This window comes from Sebastes fasciatus, chromosome 9 (genome assembly GCF_043250625.1).
Source record: "Sebastes fasciatus isolate fSebFas1 chromosome 9, fSebFas1.pri, whole genome shotgun sequence".
Lineage (NCBI taxonomy): Eukaryota > Metazoa > Chordata > Actinopteri > Perciformes > Sebastidae > Sebastes > Sebastes fasciatus.
Window position 1 is genome coordinate 8,313,263 of NC_133803.1, and position 19,096 is coordinate 8,332,358.

Sequence of the window (19,096 nt, forward strand, 5' to 3'; positions counted from 1 at the left end):
GTACTGTTGCCGTTGTTTGCACTGTTAGCACTGTTAGCACCATTACCTGCAAGCCACTGGCTCGCCATCGCCATGTTGAGAGCTGTTGAGAGGCACTAGAAATGCTGCCAATCCCTTATTTAGCACCTTTAATTATATAGCTAGAGTTTATGAGTTTAGCTTATGCTGTGCTCAGGTCATTTGGGCTGGATGGTAGAGATGGGAAAAATGTTTACGACCTTTGAGCGTTCACATCATCTGACAACTCAAGACAGTTTCAGAACGTTTTGTACTTTTATAGTAGATCCTGCTAACAAATGGTTAGAGCACATAACTATTAAACTAAACAGTAACGCCCGGGGCACACAGCCCGCTTCAGGCTCGCCTGACGGCAGCGTCACGTCGTGGCCGCGTCATGCCCACCTAGGGTGTTCACACTAGACGCGAGTTACCCGCGTCTCGGGAGCGTCTCAGCTACCTGTCAGCTGTGTTTTTGCTGCTGCTGACAGCCCTTTCTTTCTACATAGAGTTTGCCTTTTAATGGCCATTTAACTTCATAATAAATGTGATTTATATTTATTTAAGACAAAAAAGGGTAAGAACTGTGTGGTAATTTGTAAATATTATTAAAAACAAGCAAATAAATTCATACATAAATATTAATATATAGCCCATATAAATCCCTCTTTTCTGTCAGTGAAGAGGGATTTATATGGGCTATATATATATATATATATATATATATATATATATATATATCCCTCTTCATTGACAGTGAAGAGGGATTTCTGTGGGCTATATATTAATAAGAAAAAACTGCGCCTTGATGGAGAAAAACACCTGAAGTATTTCAGAATGAGCGCTGAACAAATGGACAATTTACTTTCATTGATTGGAGCTGACCTGACCAGGCAGACAACAACTTACAGGGCTGCCATTGAACCAAAACAGCGGCTTGCCGTCACACTGAGGTAATTATAACTATTTCAATTTATGGACCTGCATTAATAAAGACCAGAGTAAATATAAGTAAAGTGGGTTTTTTTTATTATTATAAAACAAAGCAAAATAAACAGTTTCGTTATTTGTTAACCTTTAGAAAACGAAAATTATTATTAAATATCTTAAAAAAAATTAAATAACACCTCTAAAAGAAAGAACAATAAAGTCACGTGGTGTTTGTTGAGAGAGAGAGAGAGAGAGAGAGAGAGAGAGAGAGGAGAGAGAGAGAGAGAGAGAGAGAGAGAGAGAGGAAGAGAGAGGGAGAGAGAGGGAGAGAGCGCATTGGAAAAATACTGCCCATCACCTGATGTTCTTATAACCTATTAACCCAGTCTATTACATTTATAGCATATGTAGGGTTTCTGCTATGACTACTACAGTGTTTACAAAATTAAAAGCCTGTACTATATTAACTTGATGGAAACCTGCAAGTACACCACTGCTTTATTTAGAGTATTTCAGAATAAAACCATTGTGTTAACGAATGCATGATTCTGTGCACTAAAAACGCTAGAGGGCTTTTATTTTGAAATCTAGATAGGAAGTGTAAAATATTGATGGTCAGTGACATATTCTACAGATGTCTAGACATGGTAGTAATCTTGCTGGTATGATGTTCATATACTGTCAATAGATCACCTTCACTGTCTGTTGCTGCTGGGACACGCAGCCGAGAGGTAAGCGGCTGGCGTGTAAAATAGGCGAGCCTTCTATTCTATAAAATAGACGCACGTCAGACGCGCGTCTGACGTGCGTCTCATGCGGGCAGTGTGTCCACTCTAACCTGTTAACATGGACGCCGAAATAAAAAACAACACGCGACGTTGCCGTCACGCGAGCATGAAGCGGGCTGTGTGCTCCAGGCTTAATAGCAAGAAAGTGAATAAGCATATTTAACAAATTGTTGAACTATTCCTTTAATGTAGTTGCCTTGAAGGAAGAAAAAAACATTTGCTTAGGCCCTAAATTTGTCTTATAATTCAAGATTCGAGATTCGAGATTCAAGATGTTTATTGTCACGTCGGTTATACAAGTACAATCGTGTAAAATACTTTTTGCTGGGAAGCTCCATTAAAATAATAACTTATATTACAATAATAAAAGGAAAGACTTTGTACAAAGGCATATTAAGAACATATACAGTATAAGAGGCAGTGAGATAAATATAGAAGTAGAGTTGGGCACTATAAAAATATTGCACAGACATTTATTTTTTTATATTGCACATATTGTATTGATTGAGGTATTGCACTTGTTTATTGCACTTTTTATGTGAGAAGGTGTCGTAGGAATTATCTATTCAAAAGTCTTATGGCCTGGGGGAAAAAACTGTTCCTCAGTCTGCTGGTGAGAGTCCTGGGGGTCCTGTATCTTCTACCAGAGGGCAGGAGGGAGAACAGGCTGTTGTGGGGTTGTGTGTTGTCCTTAATGACCCTCAAGGACTTCCTGAGGCACTGCTGGGTGTACAGCTCCTGCAGGCTGGGCAGCTCGCATCCAGTGATGTGTTGGGCCGAGCGCACCACCCTTCCCAGCGCCTTGCGGTCCACGTTGGTGCAGCTGCCGTACCAGGTGGTGAAGCAGCCTGTCAGTAGGCTCTCTATGGTGCCTCGGTAGAAGTCCCTGAGGATTTGTGGTTTCAGTCTAAGGGTCCTTAGGCGCCTCAGAGTATAGTCTCTGCTGGGCCTTCCTGACTACAGCGGTGGTGTGGGTGGCCCATCTCAAGTTCTTATGGATGTTGACACCCAGGTATTTAAAGGTGTCCAACCTCTCCACCGCTGTGCCGTTGATAGTGACTGGAGGGTGAGTGCAACCCCCCCTCCTGTAATCCACGATGACCTCCTTGGTCTTTGAGACGTTCAGGGAGAGGTGGTTGTTCTGACACCACTGTTCCAGGGTGGTCAACTCCTCCCTGTAGGCCGTCTCGTCGCCATGAGAGATCAACCCCACAACTGCTGTGTCGTCCGCGAACTTCACGATGGTGTTTGAAGCCCTTGTTGCCACACAGTCGTGGGTGTAGAGCAGTGGTCTCAAACTCAATTTACCTGGGGGCCGCTGGAGGCAGAGTCTGGGTGAGGCTGGGCCGCATCAGGTATTCCACAAAAAAAGCTTTGTTAAAAAAAAAACAATCTTCTCAAATGTCATTATTAACAGTTCTTTAACTTGAATGGGTTCTTCTGAACATGAACGGTTCTTCTGAACATGGCCTCTATTGCGTCTCCCACTTTTCCTGAAATTGTCTGTGCTCGTCACCAACCTTTCTCTTCACTGCAGGCTTTGAAAAAGACATGATTGGGGCTGTGTGACAAGATATATATTCATTCCACTTGGTGTCACTCCGCAATAAAGTTGTGCCTGCTGTGTTTGTGTTGCTCTGCAATTACACCACCAAACCGCTAGTTGGCGGCGGCGTCTCTATGAGTTTCCTTCTTCTTCTTCTTCTTGTACTACAAGCAGAAACTGAGCGGAGTTGGAGCTAATAACTGTTGAACCACAGAACTTTTACTGACATTACTGGAACGCCGAAAAGAGAAAAAAGATCTGAGCCGATTTGTGTGAACAAACATTGAAAAGATGGAGGCAGAGAGAAGTTGAACTTTCTGTGGTTGTCCGGGGTCCTGGCCGCTCAGCATCGCTGAGAGACTGGACCAATCACAGCTGTTGCGGTCTGCGTCGCCGCGACGTGTAGTTACATTTCTGGAGAGGTGCACGTCAGGCTACGGCGTCGATTCAACGCAGAAGTATAAATCAAGCTTTAATCAAGCTTATGCGATGTTACACGGGCGCCGCCATAGTTGTTGTGAAATGTTTCTCTGCTTGCATCAAGCCCGGCCGATTGCCCGCCGCCGGGAGCCATATACCCCACTGTGATTGGTAGGTTCGTTCAGCTCGGGCTCGCGCAACAAAGGGACCTTCCACACACAACGCGGCAAAGTGCCATTCACATAAAACTCGCGGGCCGCACTAACATTAAACTTTCATATCAAGGTGGGGGCCACAAAATATCGTCTTGCGGGCCGCAATTGGCCCGCGGGCCGCGAGTTTGAGACCCCTGGTGTAGAGGGAGTACAGGAGGGGGCTGAGAACACAGCCCTGTGGCGCTCCCGTGCTGAGAGTCAGTGAAGTGGAGGTGAGGTTGTCCATTCTCACCACCTGGGGGCGTTCCGTCAGGAAGTCCAGGATCCAGTCACACAGTGGTGTGTTCAGGCCCAGATCCTTTAGCTTAGTGACGAGCCTGGTGGACGGGCACAATGGTGTTGAACGCTGAGCTGTAATCCACGAACAGCATCCTCACATAGGTGTCCCTTCCTTCTAGGTGGGAGAGGGCGGTATGTAGGACATAATGTTGTCATGCCAATGCCCAAATTACTGCAAACTTTTTAGCAATTGACAGTCATATTCATACCATTTAAATCCAGTTTTCCTCAGAGCTCAGGATGAACATGAAGACCTGTGTGTGTCTTATTGAAGTGTGGATTATTTAACATTAATTCCCACGATGAACAGGATAAAAGGAGAATAGATGAAAGCACTTAACACCAGGGAACATCCGAATAGAACAGCTTGAACTGAGAAAGTACTGACAGGCATAAGAATGAAATAGTTTGTACATCCCTGGATACTGGACTGTATGTGTTGGTGAATCATACAAGAGGACTGGCTGATGTTGGAGCCAAGCCTTATATTGATATTACTGTATGTGATTCAGTACATGAAGTGTGGGAGTATTTGATTGTTTTGATTAACATTTGAAAAGCATCTTACTGTAATGGTTCACCAAGCTGGCTACTGTAGTAAACTCAGTACAATAATATAATATAACAATTGAATTACTTTTGACAGCAGAAAGAAAAGTGATTCAACACCTGTATTGTGATAGTGACAGAAAGTTGGCCTCCTAACGTTGCAATGATGAGAACAGAGCTTTGGAAGTACACTAGCCATGTTTTCTCAAAGGATGTGCTTGGTTTATCATTTCTTTTTACTGCTGCTTTCTGCTGGAGAGTCATTGGAGTTACCACCCTCTCTTGAAACAGAAAATATCTGATGATATATGTATCTTGTCTCCCCACACTGAGTCTGTCGTTGTTTTAAGTGCCCTCCAAAGAGCGGCTTGAGTTTATCCAGCAGATTGCTCGTATTTCACTCGTAAGTACCTTCTGGTGATGGAACCACATATGCTAATCAGCTGCAGACGCACAAATCAACAAAACAAAGGTTAGGATATTGTAACTCTAATTCTATAAGCACAGGCTCAGCCCTCTACTGGACTCTGGGTAATACTCTCCTCCAATCATGCTGGAGCACCCTGATGTGTACATCACTTCAGAATTCTGCCTGAACTAACGAAGTGCTCCTTTATAGCAACTGGACAAATGGATTTCACTGTGTGAAGGTGTTGTGGTATATTTAGAAACTCTTCTTTTATGGCAGGCCTCTTTGTGTTCCTCGGTACACTGCTCATGGCCAATGCTGCGGTCGATGCATCACGAATCCTGCATTCGAGGCTGCTTAACAACATGCTGCGAGTTCCCATGGTATTCTACGACACCACGCCCATTGGAAGGGTGGTCAACCGCTTTGCAAAGGTAGGATTTATCATTTACCTTTTCATGATTTTTTTTTTTTTTCTTCTTCCTTTTTTGCTTTCTTTTGTTCTGGCTGAGGTTTTGCTACCTACAGTAAATATTCTGAACCTTTTCCACTCCACTCCTCTTTTTCATAGACCCATTTTTGTCTTTTTTAGGGGTGTACAAGGGGTCTTTAGGGGGAGATAGCAGGTCAACAGTAGATGTCATATAGAAGTGGTTTACATCATCTGAAAGCTGGGAACCTGAAGATTAATCTGAGATGCAGCTCAGCACCGTATGTCAAATTGCTCTAGTCATAAATCAGAAATAAAAATAATTGATTAATTAATTAATTAAAATACATTGTGAAAGTGTATAAGGGTTTAGAACATTATGATCAAAGTATGTGATGGCCATCCCCATGCTCACTCATAAGTTATTGCAGCAATTTTTGGGTTGATACCATTTGTTACACAGATTTGGTTGCTAAATTTAACCATTTTTTACCATTCAAGATAATTTAATTTTTATAATAAATGTTATAATCAAAAATCCCTCCAAAATACCACATTAAGACACCTAGACCTTGAGGAACACCAGAAAAAAAGCCATGCTGTGATTTGGTATCGAAAACTTTAGACATTTGGAGATTTCTGCAAGAATTATATTACATCGGCAATTGGATGGCGAGCACTTCTGTTCTAGAAACTGCTCAGAAACCCCCTTATTGTCAATCTAGCTAGGAAAGTCATCCATCCTCTGAATGCTCTAGGTCTCCAGTTTGTGGCTGTCAAGTTTCATGAGGCTGTGATTATCCTAGAGGTCACCACAGGTCATTTTATGCAGTGAGGTCAAATTACAAAAAAATGTCTCACTACAATAAAATGGCTACTATGGGGACTAACATCATCACATGAGCACAATTGGGCTCATTGGATCCACAAGAGTCTCAGCTTTACAGTGTTGCCAAAATTATAGAAATTCCAAGACTGTTTAGGGACCCCAGTATGCAGACATATTCAAACACATCATTTTAATACAGGCAAAAATAATACATTTATAATGCATTCAAACAACTGCATGGGATTATCATAAAGTGGGCATGTCTGTAAAGGGGAGACTCGTCGGTACCCATAAAAAACATTTTCATTCACATATCTTGAGGTCAGAGGTCGAGGTACCCCTTTGAAAATCGCCATGCCAGTTTTTCCTCGCCAAAATATAGTGTAACTTCATAGCGTTATTTAGCTTTCTTCGGACATGCTGACAGGGTTGGTACCAATGGATTCCTTAGCTTTTCTAGTTTCATATGATACCAATGCCTTCACTCTAGCTCTAATACTGAGCCTGCTACAGCCTGTGAAAAAGTAAAGCAAACTCACTTCACTTCACTCAAAATATAGATAATACCTGAAACAATCTCTTTCTACAATCTACTTCATCTGTAGCTGTATATAACGGGTCATTATTTGACTCAATTTAATGTTTAGAGTGAGTTTTTTGGGGAAACATTGCATTAGTGAAATATAAATGTCCATCATTCAGTTGTTCATCATCAAAAAGTTGTGTCAAATTGGAGTACTCAATTTCTGTTCTGACCCGGTAAAAACTTTTGTGTGTTGTTCTTGCATAGATTTAATGTTATTTTTTCTCTTTACTTAAAGCAAACAATGACCACTCATAGCGACTTATAACCAGCTTGTAATGTATTATATCTGCCTATACCTCAGGAATTTCATTACTTCACTTAAAGCACCTAATGACCCCTTAGAGTAATTTATAATCACATTATAATGCAGTGATTATAATGCATTATAACGATCATAATGTATTACAACTATAGGGATCATAATACACTATGATCCTTGCAAAAATAAAAAAGTGTCAGTGAGTGACCATGCAGCAATTTGAAGTATTATGATACTTGACCTTATAAGTCATTATAAAATGCTTTATAATGTGATGAGTGCCATAAACAAATTATTACATACTGTATTATATAATGCATTATAAACATGGCCGTCATAGAAAGTGTTACCGTTCATTTTAATAAAGACTAACTTTCCCTTCGCTGTTCTAAAGGACATCTTCACAGTGGACGAAGCCATTCCAAACTCCTTCCGCTCCTGGCTCCTGTGTCTGCTGGGTGTTTTGGGGACACTGTTTGTCATCTGTCTGGCCACTCCTTTCTTCACCATCCTCATCCTTCCTCTGGCCCTGGTCTACTACTTTGTACAGGTAAGCTGACCAAGGTAACACAAGACAATAAAAAAACATAACCAGGGAAAAGAGATTGAAGAAGAAAGAAAGAAATGAATTTAAAAGAGTGAAGGCCTTGTCCCCAATGAAACCTTCCACTGTTTCTCTTGCCCTCTCTCTCTTCACCCAGCGCTTCTACGTAGCGACCTCACGGCAGCTACGTCGGCTGGACTCGGTGTCTCGCTCTCCTATATACTCACACTTTAGCGAGACGGTGTCAGGTCTGTCCGTGATAAGAGCTTACGGCCATCAAGACAGGTTTCTTAAACACAACGAAACAACTATTGACGAAAACCTCAAGAGCGTCTACCCGTGGATAGTGTCAAACAGGTCAGATATTGAACTCCAAATCATCAACACATCCAAACACATTATCTCTCTAATGGGATTTTCAATGTGTTGGTAAATGATGATACCCTTATATTTGTGTGCGTGTGTTTGTTCACTCTGCAGATGGCTGGCCATCCGTCTGGAGTTCCTCGGAAACCTGGTGGTGTTTTTTTCTGCTCTGTTTGCCGTCATTTCCAGGGACACGCTGGACAGCGGCCTGGTTGGCCTGTCTATATCCTACGCCCTTAATGTCAGTGACTTACACTCTCATCACACATACTGCAGATAATGACGATGTAAATGTCAATGCCAATAATAATTACATGATGATGATTCTGGTGGTGATAATAAGCTATATTAATGCCAACAACGCAACGCGGTCCTATTGCGGCTTTGCAGGTAACCCAGACCCTCAACTGGCTGGTGAGAATGACATCAGAGCTGGAGACCAATATCGTGGCCGTGGAGAGAGTGAGTGAGTACGCCGAGCTTGAGAATGAGGTACGTTGAATTGAGAGCTTTTCTCCTCATTCAGTGTCTTCAGGTGGTGTCATTATGTGACAGAACCGCTCCAACATTTCTCATCTACGCTGCGTTACTTCGTTTCTACAGGCTAAGTGGGTTAATGACACTCGGCCTCCAGTGGGGTGGCCCGAGGCAGGAAGGCTACAGTTTCAAAACTACAAGGTCCGTTACAGACCTGGATTAGACCTGGTGCTGCATGGAATCACCTGTGACATCGCCAGCACTGAAAAGGTCTGTGTTTATGTGCCTGTGTACCCATCAGTGTGTGCATGTGTGTATAACAAGCCTGTAGGATTCATCAAAGTGTGAATAGATAAACTTCTAGATCAATAGTGTTGTGCAAATATGCCTCTAAATATATCAAATATGTCTTTAAAACAATAGAAATATAATAATATAAATTCTGTTTAGTTACAGAATGTAGTTGCTGTTTATATTTTGCGATCACTCGTCACCTTTGACAATAAATTTAGTAACATTAGATCAACAAAACCTGTAAAATCCAAAGTAACAGGTTTGACATTAGAATTGGACAGAAAGGGATTTTTAAAGGGAAACTTTGAAGTCAGTTTTAGCACTGACTACAAACCACACAGGGCAGGTTATATTGCGGCTCCATTAGGTTAATGAGACCAACATCTGAATTTATTTTTAGTCCCCTCTCTTTTGTGCCTTTGATCTTCCTTGCAAGGCAATATCGATGATTTGCTTGCTCCAGTCCGGTCTCAGTTGCTTTTCTTTGCAGCATTTTTAACCTGTTTGTTTTTCCCTGGTTGGTCCTTTTATGAATCTTGAATCTCTCATCAGTCAGGGCTTTACTGTATGTGCAGCGTGCACACAGGCTGCAGCACAAGGCATGCACAGATAACATAGAAAGGTACAATACACAGCCTCTGATTATTATAGAAGCACCTGCAACTAATAAGAGATGAGATGCGTCGGACCTGATTTTTTACCCTATGTGCTGTCTCTCCCTGCATTCAGATTGGTATAGTAGGCCGCACAGGAGCCGGGAAATCAAGCCTTACCAACTGCCTGTTTAGAATTATTGAAGCTGCTGAAGGTCGTATCCTCATTGATGACGTAGATGTTTCCACAATAGGCCTGCATGACCTCAGAAACAGGCTGACAATCATACCACAGGTATGCACAACAACAACTTAAACCCACACACAGCATTCAGTTTTAAATGGTACACTGACCTATCCAACCCTGTGGGCCCAGGATCCAGTGTTGTTCTCGGGGACCCTGAGGATGAACCTGGACCCATTTGACAAATTCAGCGATGAGGAGATCTGGAGAGTGTTGGAGCTCTCCCATCTGAAGGGCTATGTAGCCGGGCTGCATGAAGGACTACAACATGAAGTCGCAGAGGGGGGAGAGAACCTCAGGTGGGCCATGAAAATAAATGTTAATCTTCTGTAAAACTATTTTTGTTTTACTTTCAGTTGGGTTATGAAAATACACACACACACACAGACAGATTTAACACACAGGTAAATGGAACAGAACTTCCTAGATGCCGAGTTGATGATGTGCTGTAAATGTTGATTTGTAAACTGCAAACATCTAATAATCTCCCACACAATTCATCCTAAATACATTGCAAACCTCCGCTCTAATTCACTCCATTCCTTCAGTTGTTACAAGCCGTAACAGCGTGTGGCTAAATGGGATCCTGGAGACACCTACTGTAGTTGGAACTACCCAGAGACTGTGTAAAATATGGACGTAGTCTTCGTGACGTCACCAATAGTTTTCTGAAGAGCAAAAATGAAGCTCAAAGTGGGCGGCTCCGACCATCGCCATCTTGGCAGTGACGACCGGTGACGACTCCAGCTAATCCAAAAATAGGCAAATAGGTGGAGCGTGGAAGGAGCTGAGGCAGGCCGAATGAAGCCCTGTTGCTGAAACACACCCACCACGAAGCTACCGAGCTAGCTAAGGCTAAGAAGCTAGGCTATATTATGGACGAAAATGGGCTATGCAAAGCTGCACTTCCGCCATTTTGGACTGAACGTGACTACCGGACGCCAGTAAAACATCCGCCTAAAAAGTGCCGTACAAAAGTAAATCAAAATTATTTCAATTGTCATATTCTACTGAAATGGCCTGTGTTGAACAATAAAGTATTATAGATGTAATAAACGTGTTCAGTCCAAAATGGTGGCAGCGGCTGTTGTCAAAAAAACACAAGAGTTTTGACTCTTTGCTTCCATATGCTTTGGGGCTATATGCTACTCTATGTAGCCGGCTAATGTTAACCCTGTGGTCTTACCGCACCAGTTACCGGTTGGTACTGGTGCTAACATATAAATAAAATAATACTAACGTTAGAATTTCACTCACTGAAAAAACTGGAGCACAGACTTCTTCAATCAATCAATCAATCAATCTATTTGTCACATGAAATAGTTCTCTACTGTATTTAATATTTATTGCTTCTGTAATTACCCTTTGCGCCTTCAAGTTGTTGTTGTTGTTCGTCTTTCTGCTGCTCCTGTTAGGGTTCGCCACAGTGGATCATTGATCTACAAATTGATTTGGCATAGGTTTTATGCCGGATACCCTTCTTGACGCAACCCCCCTAGGGGGATACATGTTTTGGTGGTGGGAGGAAATCAGAAGAACCCGGAGGAAACGTGAACACGGGGAGAACATGCAAATTACCCTTTGCCCTTTTAAGTAGGCTACAGGAATCATTGAAATCCATTCAAAGAAACAACTAGAGACCATCTTGCGATGGGATCACACCAGCCATGACGCCAAATCTGGCCAGAGGAGTAAAGTAGGGGGGGCAAAGGCCCCTTCCCCACTTCCTAACCCCCTACTTCCACCCTTGCTCAGACCCCACTATCGTGTTAACAAAATCTGTCCACAGACAGAAATATAAACACCTGGCATAGTACTCAAAACCTCTTCTGGGGTGGTTCCCGCTACAGTAGGTGTCTCCAGGACCCCATTTTGCCATGATGACATATACACAGACTCACAAGGTGAAAACAATACCAGCCACATGCTGTCACGGCTGGTAATGAGTGTCCATTTGTGGTGCATTTTGTGGTGTGCTCCAAAAACACGCAGCATGTCCCTCTCTTCTCAGTGTTGGGCAGAGACAGCTGCTGTGTCTGGCCCGAGCACTGCTGAGGAAGTCTCGTATCTTAATCCTGGATGAGGCCACAGCAGCTGTTGACCTGGAGACGGACGACCTGATTCAGAATACCATCCGCAAAGAGTTTTCACACTGCACTGTCCTCACCATCGCCCACCGCCTGCACAGCATTATGGACAGCTCCAGGTGAGTTAGCGTCCCTTAACATGTCTTGATGATGTGTGTCGGCACTCATTTCTCTCCCGTCAATGGCAAATTTCTCGTTTTCATTTGTGGCCTTTACACATTATGTATGCAACATTTTCTCACGGGGTAATTCCTCCCATTTAGAATTTATTTGTTGGCAAAGTACACACAATAAATATTATATAAAGAAAACAAAATTCCATAATATCTGTCCTCCACACATCCCCCTGAATTTTATGACGTTCTGTTATGCCTAGTTCACACTATATGACATTTTTGGAGCTCCTCTGCAAAAGCCCCAGATCAGAGGCTGATGCGAGCCGAGAGGCTTGATGATGCATCACAGACACATAGCTACAGCCAATGAGAGCACAAGACATGGGTTGAGGGGAAACCTGGGGTAGGGGTCGCCTGTAACAATAGGAACTTTACTGTATGTGTTGTATTTGCAACACAATGACAAAAGTTGTTGTTGCACCTAGGGTGTTGGATGTTTGCATGAATAAACATAACACATAACTCCGTGAATTATCTACATAGGGGAAAAAACGTGTGGAAACAGGTGTGTGCCAACGACAACATCAACAAGCATCACTACGCCCGTCACTTCTCGCGTGCAGAAATGTAGTTTGGGGAAACCTCAACGGGGATTCCTCCCAGTGAAAGATCTAGAAGTGTGTGACCCCCTGTCGCCGGTCAGTCATGTAGTGTGAAAACCACAACGACTTAAAGACTCCCGATTACAAGACAGCAAGTTGTGTAGTGTGAACAGTACAGCAATCTGACGACTATGAAAGTTTAGTGTAGTGTGAACTTTAGATGAAACTCAAAAACTGCAATAGGGAGTGGGAATGTCACCGACAGGAAGTCGGATAAAGGGTGAGAGTGCCATCTGCTGGCCGTTTACTGCAAATGTCAAAAGATAACACAAAACACTGCGCAGAGGATAAGATTCAAAACAGGAAATGTAATATATACAGTATGTTATACAGTCAGACACAAAGGTAGGCTAACGTTATGAGTTTCTTTTTGCAAGGTACTTATGCATGCCGGATTAGCCGACGTTTTGTTAGCATTCAGTTAGCATAACATTAGCTAATGTTAGCTTATCTTTGACTGGGTGATTGTGGAGTTGGCATAGGGTGTTCAGATCTGAAGGTGCTATACCCACTCGTTTGTAAATCGGGCATGGGCTTCCAAAGATTTACATTTTTTGATAGGTATAGGGGCTAACGTCAAAACACATCAGTGACTGTAACCTAATGTGCAGCAAGGTCCTCCTAATTCATAAGGATCAATATCATTAACTAACTTCAGTTTTGTTATAGGTTATATTGCCCGTTTGCCTCTGTCATCTTCTCTTTATATGGGTATTTGTCTTTCGCGTATACTTTATACATTTCTGATGATGAACGAATGATAGATGGTAGATGAATACACCGGAGCCCCAGAATGCTCTTTGTGTGTTTGTTTTTATTTTTTCAGACCATTGTCTTTTACTTCAGTCCCAAACAATGGGCTAGTCTGGTTCAGCATCTCATGGGTGGTCCCTCTGTTGTGACAGAAAAAGCCTGATGTCAACAGCTGTGTGATCCAAGTCAGCTCCTATAAGCGCATTTATAAACATATTCAGACATCAAAGTTCTGCAAGACTTCAAAGTCTCCATTGGCTTCGCCCAGATGTGCCAGCAGCACTATAGACTAGAGGTAGGGGTGAGAGGTGATGTAGGAGTAAGATGTATGAATTAATCCAGTGTATTCTATAGATTTTGTGAATAAAGATTTCAGGATTTAGCCTGTTACGGTACCACTGCAGATAAATCAGCTGCTCAGATGAGCACAGTTGCTTCTTACTGTATATCAGGCATTTGCCACCCATATTGATTTCATTTTCATGTAATTCTGTTGAACAATGCATCTCTTACAGTATAGCTTTCATGGACAGAATAGACAATATAATCAGTAATTGGAGGCGTGTCTCCTTCAGCTGTATTGCTATTTTATGCATAAAAACAACAATCTGTATCGGTGTTTTGCAAAAAGCTTCACCAAATCTGAAATTCGCCTAGGGCACCAAAACAGCTAGAGCCGGCCCTGTTCACATGAATGGAGGAAGGAAAATAACTCTGGATTCAGCTATTAGTGCATTTTACAACTTATAGGACCTAATGATTTAAATAAGGGCTATTCAAATATTTGTAATGGTGAATTGATTTACCTCAAAAAATAATTATTCGCTTTTTAACAGATGTCTCTTTCCCAATGTAAGTCTATGGGAAAAGTCTTTTTTGGCCCAATGGCATCACGTGGCGGACATGGAAGCTGTAGTGCCGCCATTTGGCCACTATGTAAAATTTGCTTCTAGATCCAGAGCACTTCCTGAGGACCTGGCTTCAACAAGTTATAAACTGTGTACTTTGCTTTACTGTTGGTTAACTGAAATATCATAAAATATAAAATATATTCACCCCAGTAATATATGCAAAACTTACATGAAAGCATATAGTCCTTTAGCTCAGACAGTGCCGTAGTGTTGGCAGAAGGGTGGTCTGCACATGTGATGGGACAATGCACTGTGCACAGGCTTGTACTTGTACTGAGTTCATATTTAATGGGATGCTTCCTGTATGGAATCGTGCACTGCTGAATGCTGTACATTGTCATACTTTTAACCATAACAGACCTAGTATGGCTTTTTTTATTATGTGTTTGACTGTTTACCCCACAAATAAGTTCACCATTAACGGTACAGTTTTTATATTGAAATTGTGCAAAAGTTCCCAAGCTTTACCTCCCTTGGAAATTGTCAATTCATTTTCACACAAAAACATTCACTTCTAAATCTGACTAAAGTCCTTACCTGAAATAAAAAGCACACTCTCCCTCCTATCGTTAATGGACAACACAAAAGGTTCCACATTCATTTTTCCTGAAGTTCACTTACAGACGTAGGCAAAGTTGTTGGTACCCTTCCGTTAAAGAGAGAAAAACCCACAATGGTCACTGAAATAACTTGAAACTGAGAAAAGTAATAATAAATAAAAATTTACTGAAAATGAACTAATGAAAATCAGACATTGTTTTTGAATTGTGGTTCAACAGAATCATTTTAAAAAACAAACTAATGAAACTGACCTGGACAAAAAATTATGGTACCCCTAGAAAAGATGTAAAATAATGTGACCATTGGGACATGTTAAACTAAGGTGTGTCCTGTAATTAGCATCACAGGTGTCTTCAAACTTGTAATCAGTCAGTCTGCCTATTTAAATGGTGAAAAGTAGTCACTGTGCTGTTTGGTATCATGGTGTGTACCACACTGAACATGGACCACAGAAAGCTATGGAGAGAGTTGTCTCAGGAGATCAGAAAGAACATTATAGACCTTCATGTTAAAGGTAAAGGCTATAAGACCATCTCCAAGCAGCTTGACGTTCCTGTGACTACAGCTGCACATATTATTCAGAAGTTTAAGGTCCATGGGACTGTAGCCAACCTCCCTGGACGTGGCCGCAAGAGGAAAATTGATGACATATTGAAGAGACGGATAATACGAATGGTAACCAAAGAGCCCAGAACAACTTCCAAAGAGATTAGAGGTGAACTCCAAGGTCAAGGTACATCAGTGTCAGATCGCACCATCCGTCACTGTTTGAGCCAAAGTGGACTTAATGGAAGACAACCGAGGAGGACACCAAATCATAAAAAAGCGAGACTGGAATTTTCCAAAATGCATATTGACAAGCCACAAAGCTTCTGGGAGAATGTCCTTTGGACAGATGAGACAAAACTGGAGCTTTTTGGCAAGTCACATCAGCTCTATGTTCACAGACGCAAAAATGAAGCATCCAAAGAAAAGAACACTGTACCTAATGTGAAACATGGAGGAGGCTCGGTTATGTTATGGGGCTGCTTTGCTGCATCTGGCACAGGGTGTCTTGAATCTGTGCAGGGTGCAATGAAATCTCAAGACTATCAAGGCATTCTGGAGTGAAATGTGCTGCCCAGTGTCAGAAAGCTTGGTCTCAGTTGCAGGTCATGGGTCCTCAAACAGGATAATGACCCAAAACACACAGCTAAAAACACCCAAGAATGACTAAGAACAAAACATTGGACTGTTCTGAAGTGGCCTTCTATGAGCCCTGATCTAAATCCTATTGAACATCTGTGGAAGGAGCTGAAACATGCTGTCTGGAGAAGGCACCCTTCAAACCTGAGACAGCTGGAGCAGTTTGCTCACGAGGAGTGGGCCAACATACCTGTCAACAGGTGCAGAAGTCTCATTGAGAGTTACAGAAATCACTTGATTGCAGTGATTGCCTCAAAAGGTTGTGCAACAAAATATTAAGTTAAGGGTACCATCATTTTTGTCTAGGCCAGTTTCATTAGTTTGTTTTTTTAAATGATTCTGCTGAACCATAATTCAAAAACAATATCTGATTTTCATTAGTTAATTTTCAGTGAATTTTTATTTATTATTACTTTTGTCAGTTTCAAGTTATTTCAGTGACCATTGTTGGTTTTTCTTTCTTTAACGGAAGGGTACCAACGATTTTGCCCACGTCTGTATGTCAAATCCTCCTCCTCTGCCAGCCCGTAATGACATGTAGAGTAGCTCTTCAGCAGGTTATAATTTCTGCCTGTGTTCCTCCTCCATAGGGTAATGGTGCTCGACGCTGGTAAAATAGTGGAATTTGATTCTCCGAGCAACCTACTTGAAAAACGTGGCCACTTCTATGCCATGGCAAAGGATGCTGGAATTACGCAAGAAGACATCACAGCTCTCTGATTTTGAATTTGTGCTTTTGATTAAATTCCATAAATTTATTTTTTTTAGTTTGATTTAAAAAGCTGGATTGTGCTTTAATACAAAGGAATATTGTAACATTTGTATTTATAGGAATAGAAAGAAATCACATTCTGTATGTAAATCATTTTTATATAACAACAATAAATGTTCTTTCTCAAATACTGCTGACTTGTTTTTGATAAATACAACTACCTCATTTGTTTAAACTTATTTGAATTTGTGATATTGAACACTGGGTATATATAACAGTATATGTCACATAGAAGTGATGTAAATCATCTGAAAGCTGGTAACCTGAAGATTAATATGAGATGCAGCTCAGCCCTGTGTGTCAAGTTGTTCTAGTCACAAATAAAAAATAAACTAAATAATTAATTAATTAATGAAATACATTGTGAAAGTGTTTAAGGGCTAAGAACATTATGATGGGAGTATATGATGGCCATCCCCATGCTCTATTATGTCTCATAAATTGTTGCAGCAGTTTTTAGGTTGATACAACTTGTTACACAGATTTGGTGCTAAATCGAACCTATTTTTACCATTTGAGTACACACCATTTATATAGGCGAAAATAACACTTTTATAGTGCATGCAAAAAACTGCATGGCTTTTGCCCCAAACTGCATGGGATTATCATAAAGTAGGCATGTCTGTAAAGGGGAGACTCGTGGGTACCCATAGAACCCATTTACATTCACATATCTTGAGGTCAGAGGTCAAGGGACCCCTTTGAAAATCACCCTGCCATTTATCCCTCGCCAAAATTTAGCCTAACTTTGGAGCTTCCCCACAAGCTAGCAATATACAATCACACCAATGGATTCTTTAGATTTGCTAGTTTCATACAATGCCAGTATATTCACACTAGCTTTAAGTTTGAACTGTTTGAACGGACTTGCTCCTCTGCCTTTCTGCAAATACATCATGAGACTACAGAGCTGTAGCAGATCCACCAGAGCAGCTTCAAGTGGCAATTGTGAAGTTCAATTCTGCAGAACATCTTTTGCTCAGACAGCTTCTTCTGTGAAAGGAGCGAAGTCTTGGAACTCGCTATCTGGTCACTTAAAATCTGCTGCCAACCTTACCACCTTTAAGAGAGAAACCAAATCCTGGTTAATTCAGCGACAAACCTGTACTCATGTCTAGTTTTTCATGTAATGTTTTTAAATGTGTGCTTTATTGTATTTATTAATTTTTCCTGTACTCAGTTCTGTTTTATTCTCTTATTTTCACAAAAAGCCCTTCTAGGGACTGGTGTTGCAAATTAGCATCCGCTACAAGCACTATGATACTTGCATCAGATAGCTGTTTTTAAGTTGTCTATGTACATTGTATTGGTCCTTATTAAATAAACCATGAATGAATGAATGAAGACCGAGCCCGCTACAGCCTCTTAAAGACCCTAATGTTGGCTGCGATCGGAACATATTATTACTTTAACAATTATGTTACATAAAATATCAAGTATTTATTGTGTCTCCTTACCATACAGCTTAGTAATTGTGTGTTTTGAACTACATTACTACTACTACTACTACTACTACTACGTTACATACTTACTGTTGAATTCATGTATATTAGATGCAAAGAGTCAAAGCTAGCAGACATTGCTAGCTGCCATTTATCTGCAAAATTAGCAATCGATCTTTTGGAGGATGTACTGGTTTTAAAGCTAGAGAGAAGAGATACTGGCATTATATGAAACTAAAAGCCCTAAGGAATCCATTGATACCAACCATTTCATACTAGCTTGTCGCAAAAGGAGGTTAAATAATGCTCCAAACCTGTGCTAAATTTTTGTCGAGGAAAACCTGTCTTGGCCATTTTCAAATGGGTCCGTTGACCTCTGACCTCAAGATAGCCTATGTGAACGAAAATGGGTTCTATGGGTACCCACGAGTCTCCCCTTTACAGACATGCCCACTTATTGATGATCACATGCAGTTTGGGGCAAGTCATAGTCAAGTCAGCACACTGACACACTGACAGCTGTTGTTGCCTGTTGGGCTGCAGTTTGCCATGTTATGATCTGAGCATATTTTTTTATGCTAAATGCAGTACCTGTGAGGGTTTCTGGACAATATCTGTCATTGTTTTGTGTTGTTAATTGATTTCCAATAATAAATATATACAGGCATTTGCATAAAGCAAGCATATTTGTCCACTCCCATGTTGATAAGAGTGTTAAATACTTGACAAATCTCCATTTAAGGTACATTTTGAACAGATAAAAAATGTGCGACTAATTTGCGATCAAATATTTGAATTGATTGACAGTCCTAATATACATATACTCATATATTTTTTTGTGTATGAAGACTA

General features: G+C 41.2%; 1 protein-coding gene across 1 annotated transcript in view; it reads left to right on the forward strand.

Moving 5' to 3' along the window:
- abcc2 (ATP binding cassette subfamily C member 2) overlaps positions 1 to 16,930 on the forward strand; it is a 39,918-nt gene extending 22,988 nt beyond the window's left edge. The window contains exons 23-32 of the mRNA XM_074645771.1: positions 5,413 to 5,567; positions 7,632 to 7,787; positions 7,939 to 8,138; positions 8,262 to 8,388; positions 8,538 to 8,639; positions 8,751 to 8,894; positions 9,648 to 9,806; positions 9,888 to 10,054; positions 11,767 to 11,961; positions 16,621 to 16,930. Coding sequence (XP_074501872.1) covers positions 5,413 to 5,567; positions 7,632 to 7,787; positions 7,939 to 8,138; positions 8,262 to 8,388; positions 8,538 to 8,639; positions 8,751 to 8,894; positions 9,648 to 9,806; positions 9,888 to 10,054; positions 11,767 to 11,961; positions 16,621 to 16,750 — 1,535 coding nt within the window. The 3' untranslated portion in view covers positions 16,751 to 16,930. The remainder of the gene's footprint in view (positions 1 to 5,412; positions 5,568 to 7,631; positions 7,788 to 7,938; positions 8,139 to 8,261; positions 8,389 to 8,537; positions 8,640 to 8,750; positions 8,895 to 9,647; positions 9,807 to 9,887; positions 10,055 to 11,766; positions 11,962 to 16,620) is intronic.
- Positions 16,931 to 19,096: the final 2,166 nt, after the last annotated feature.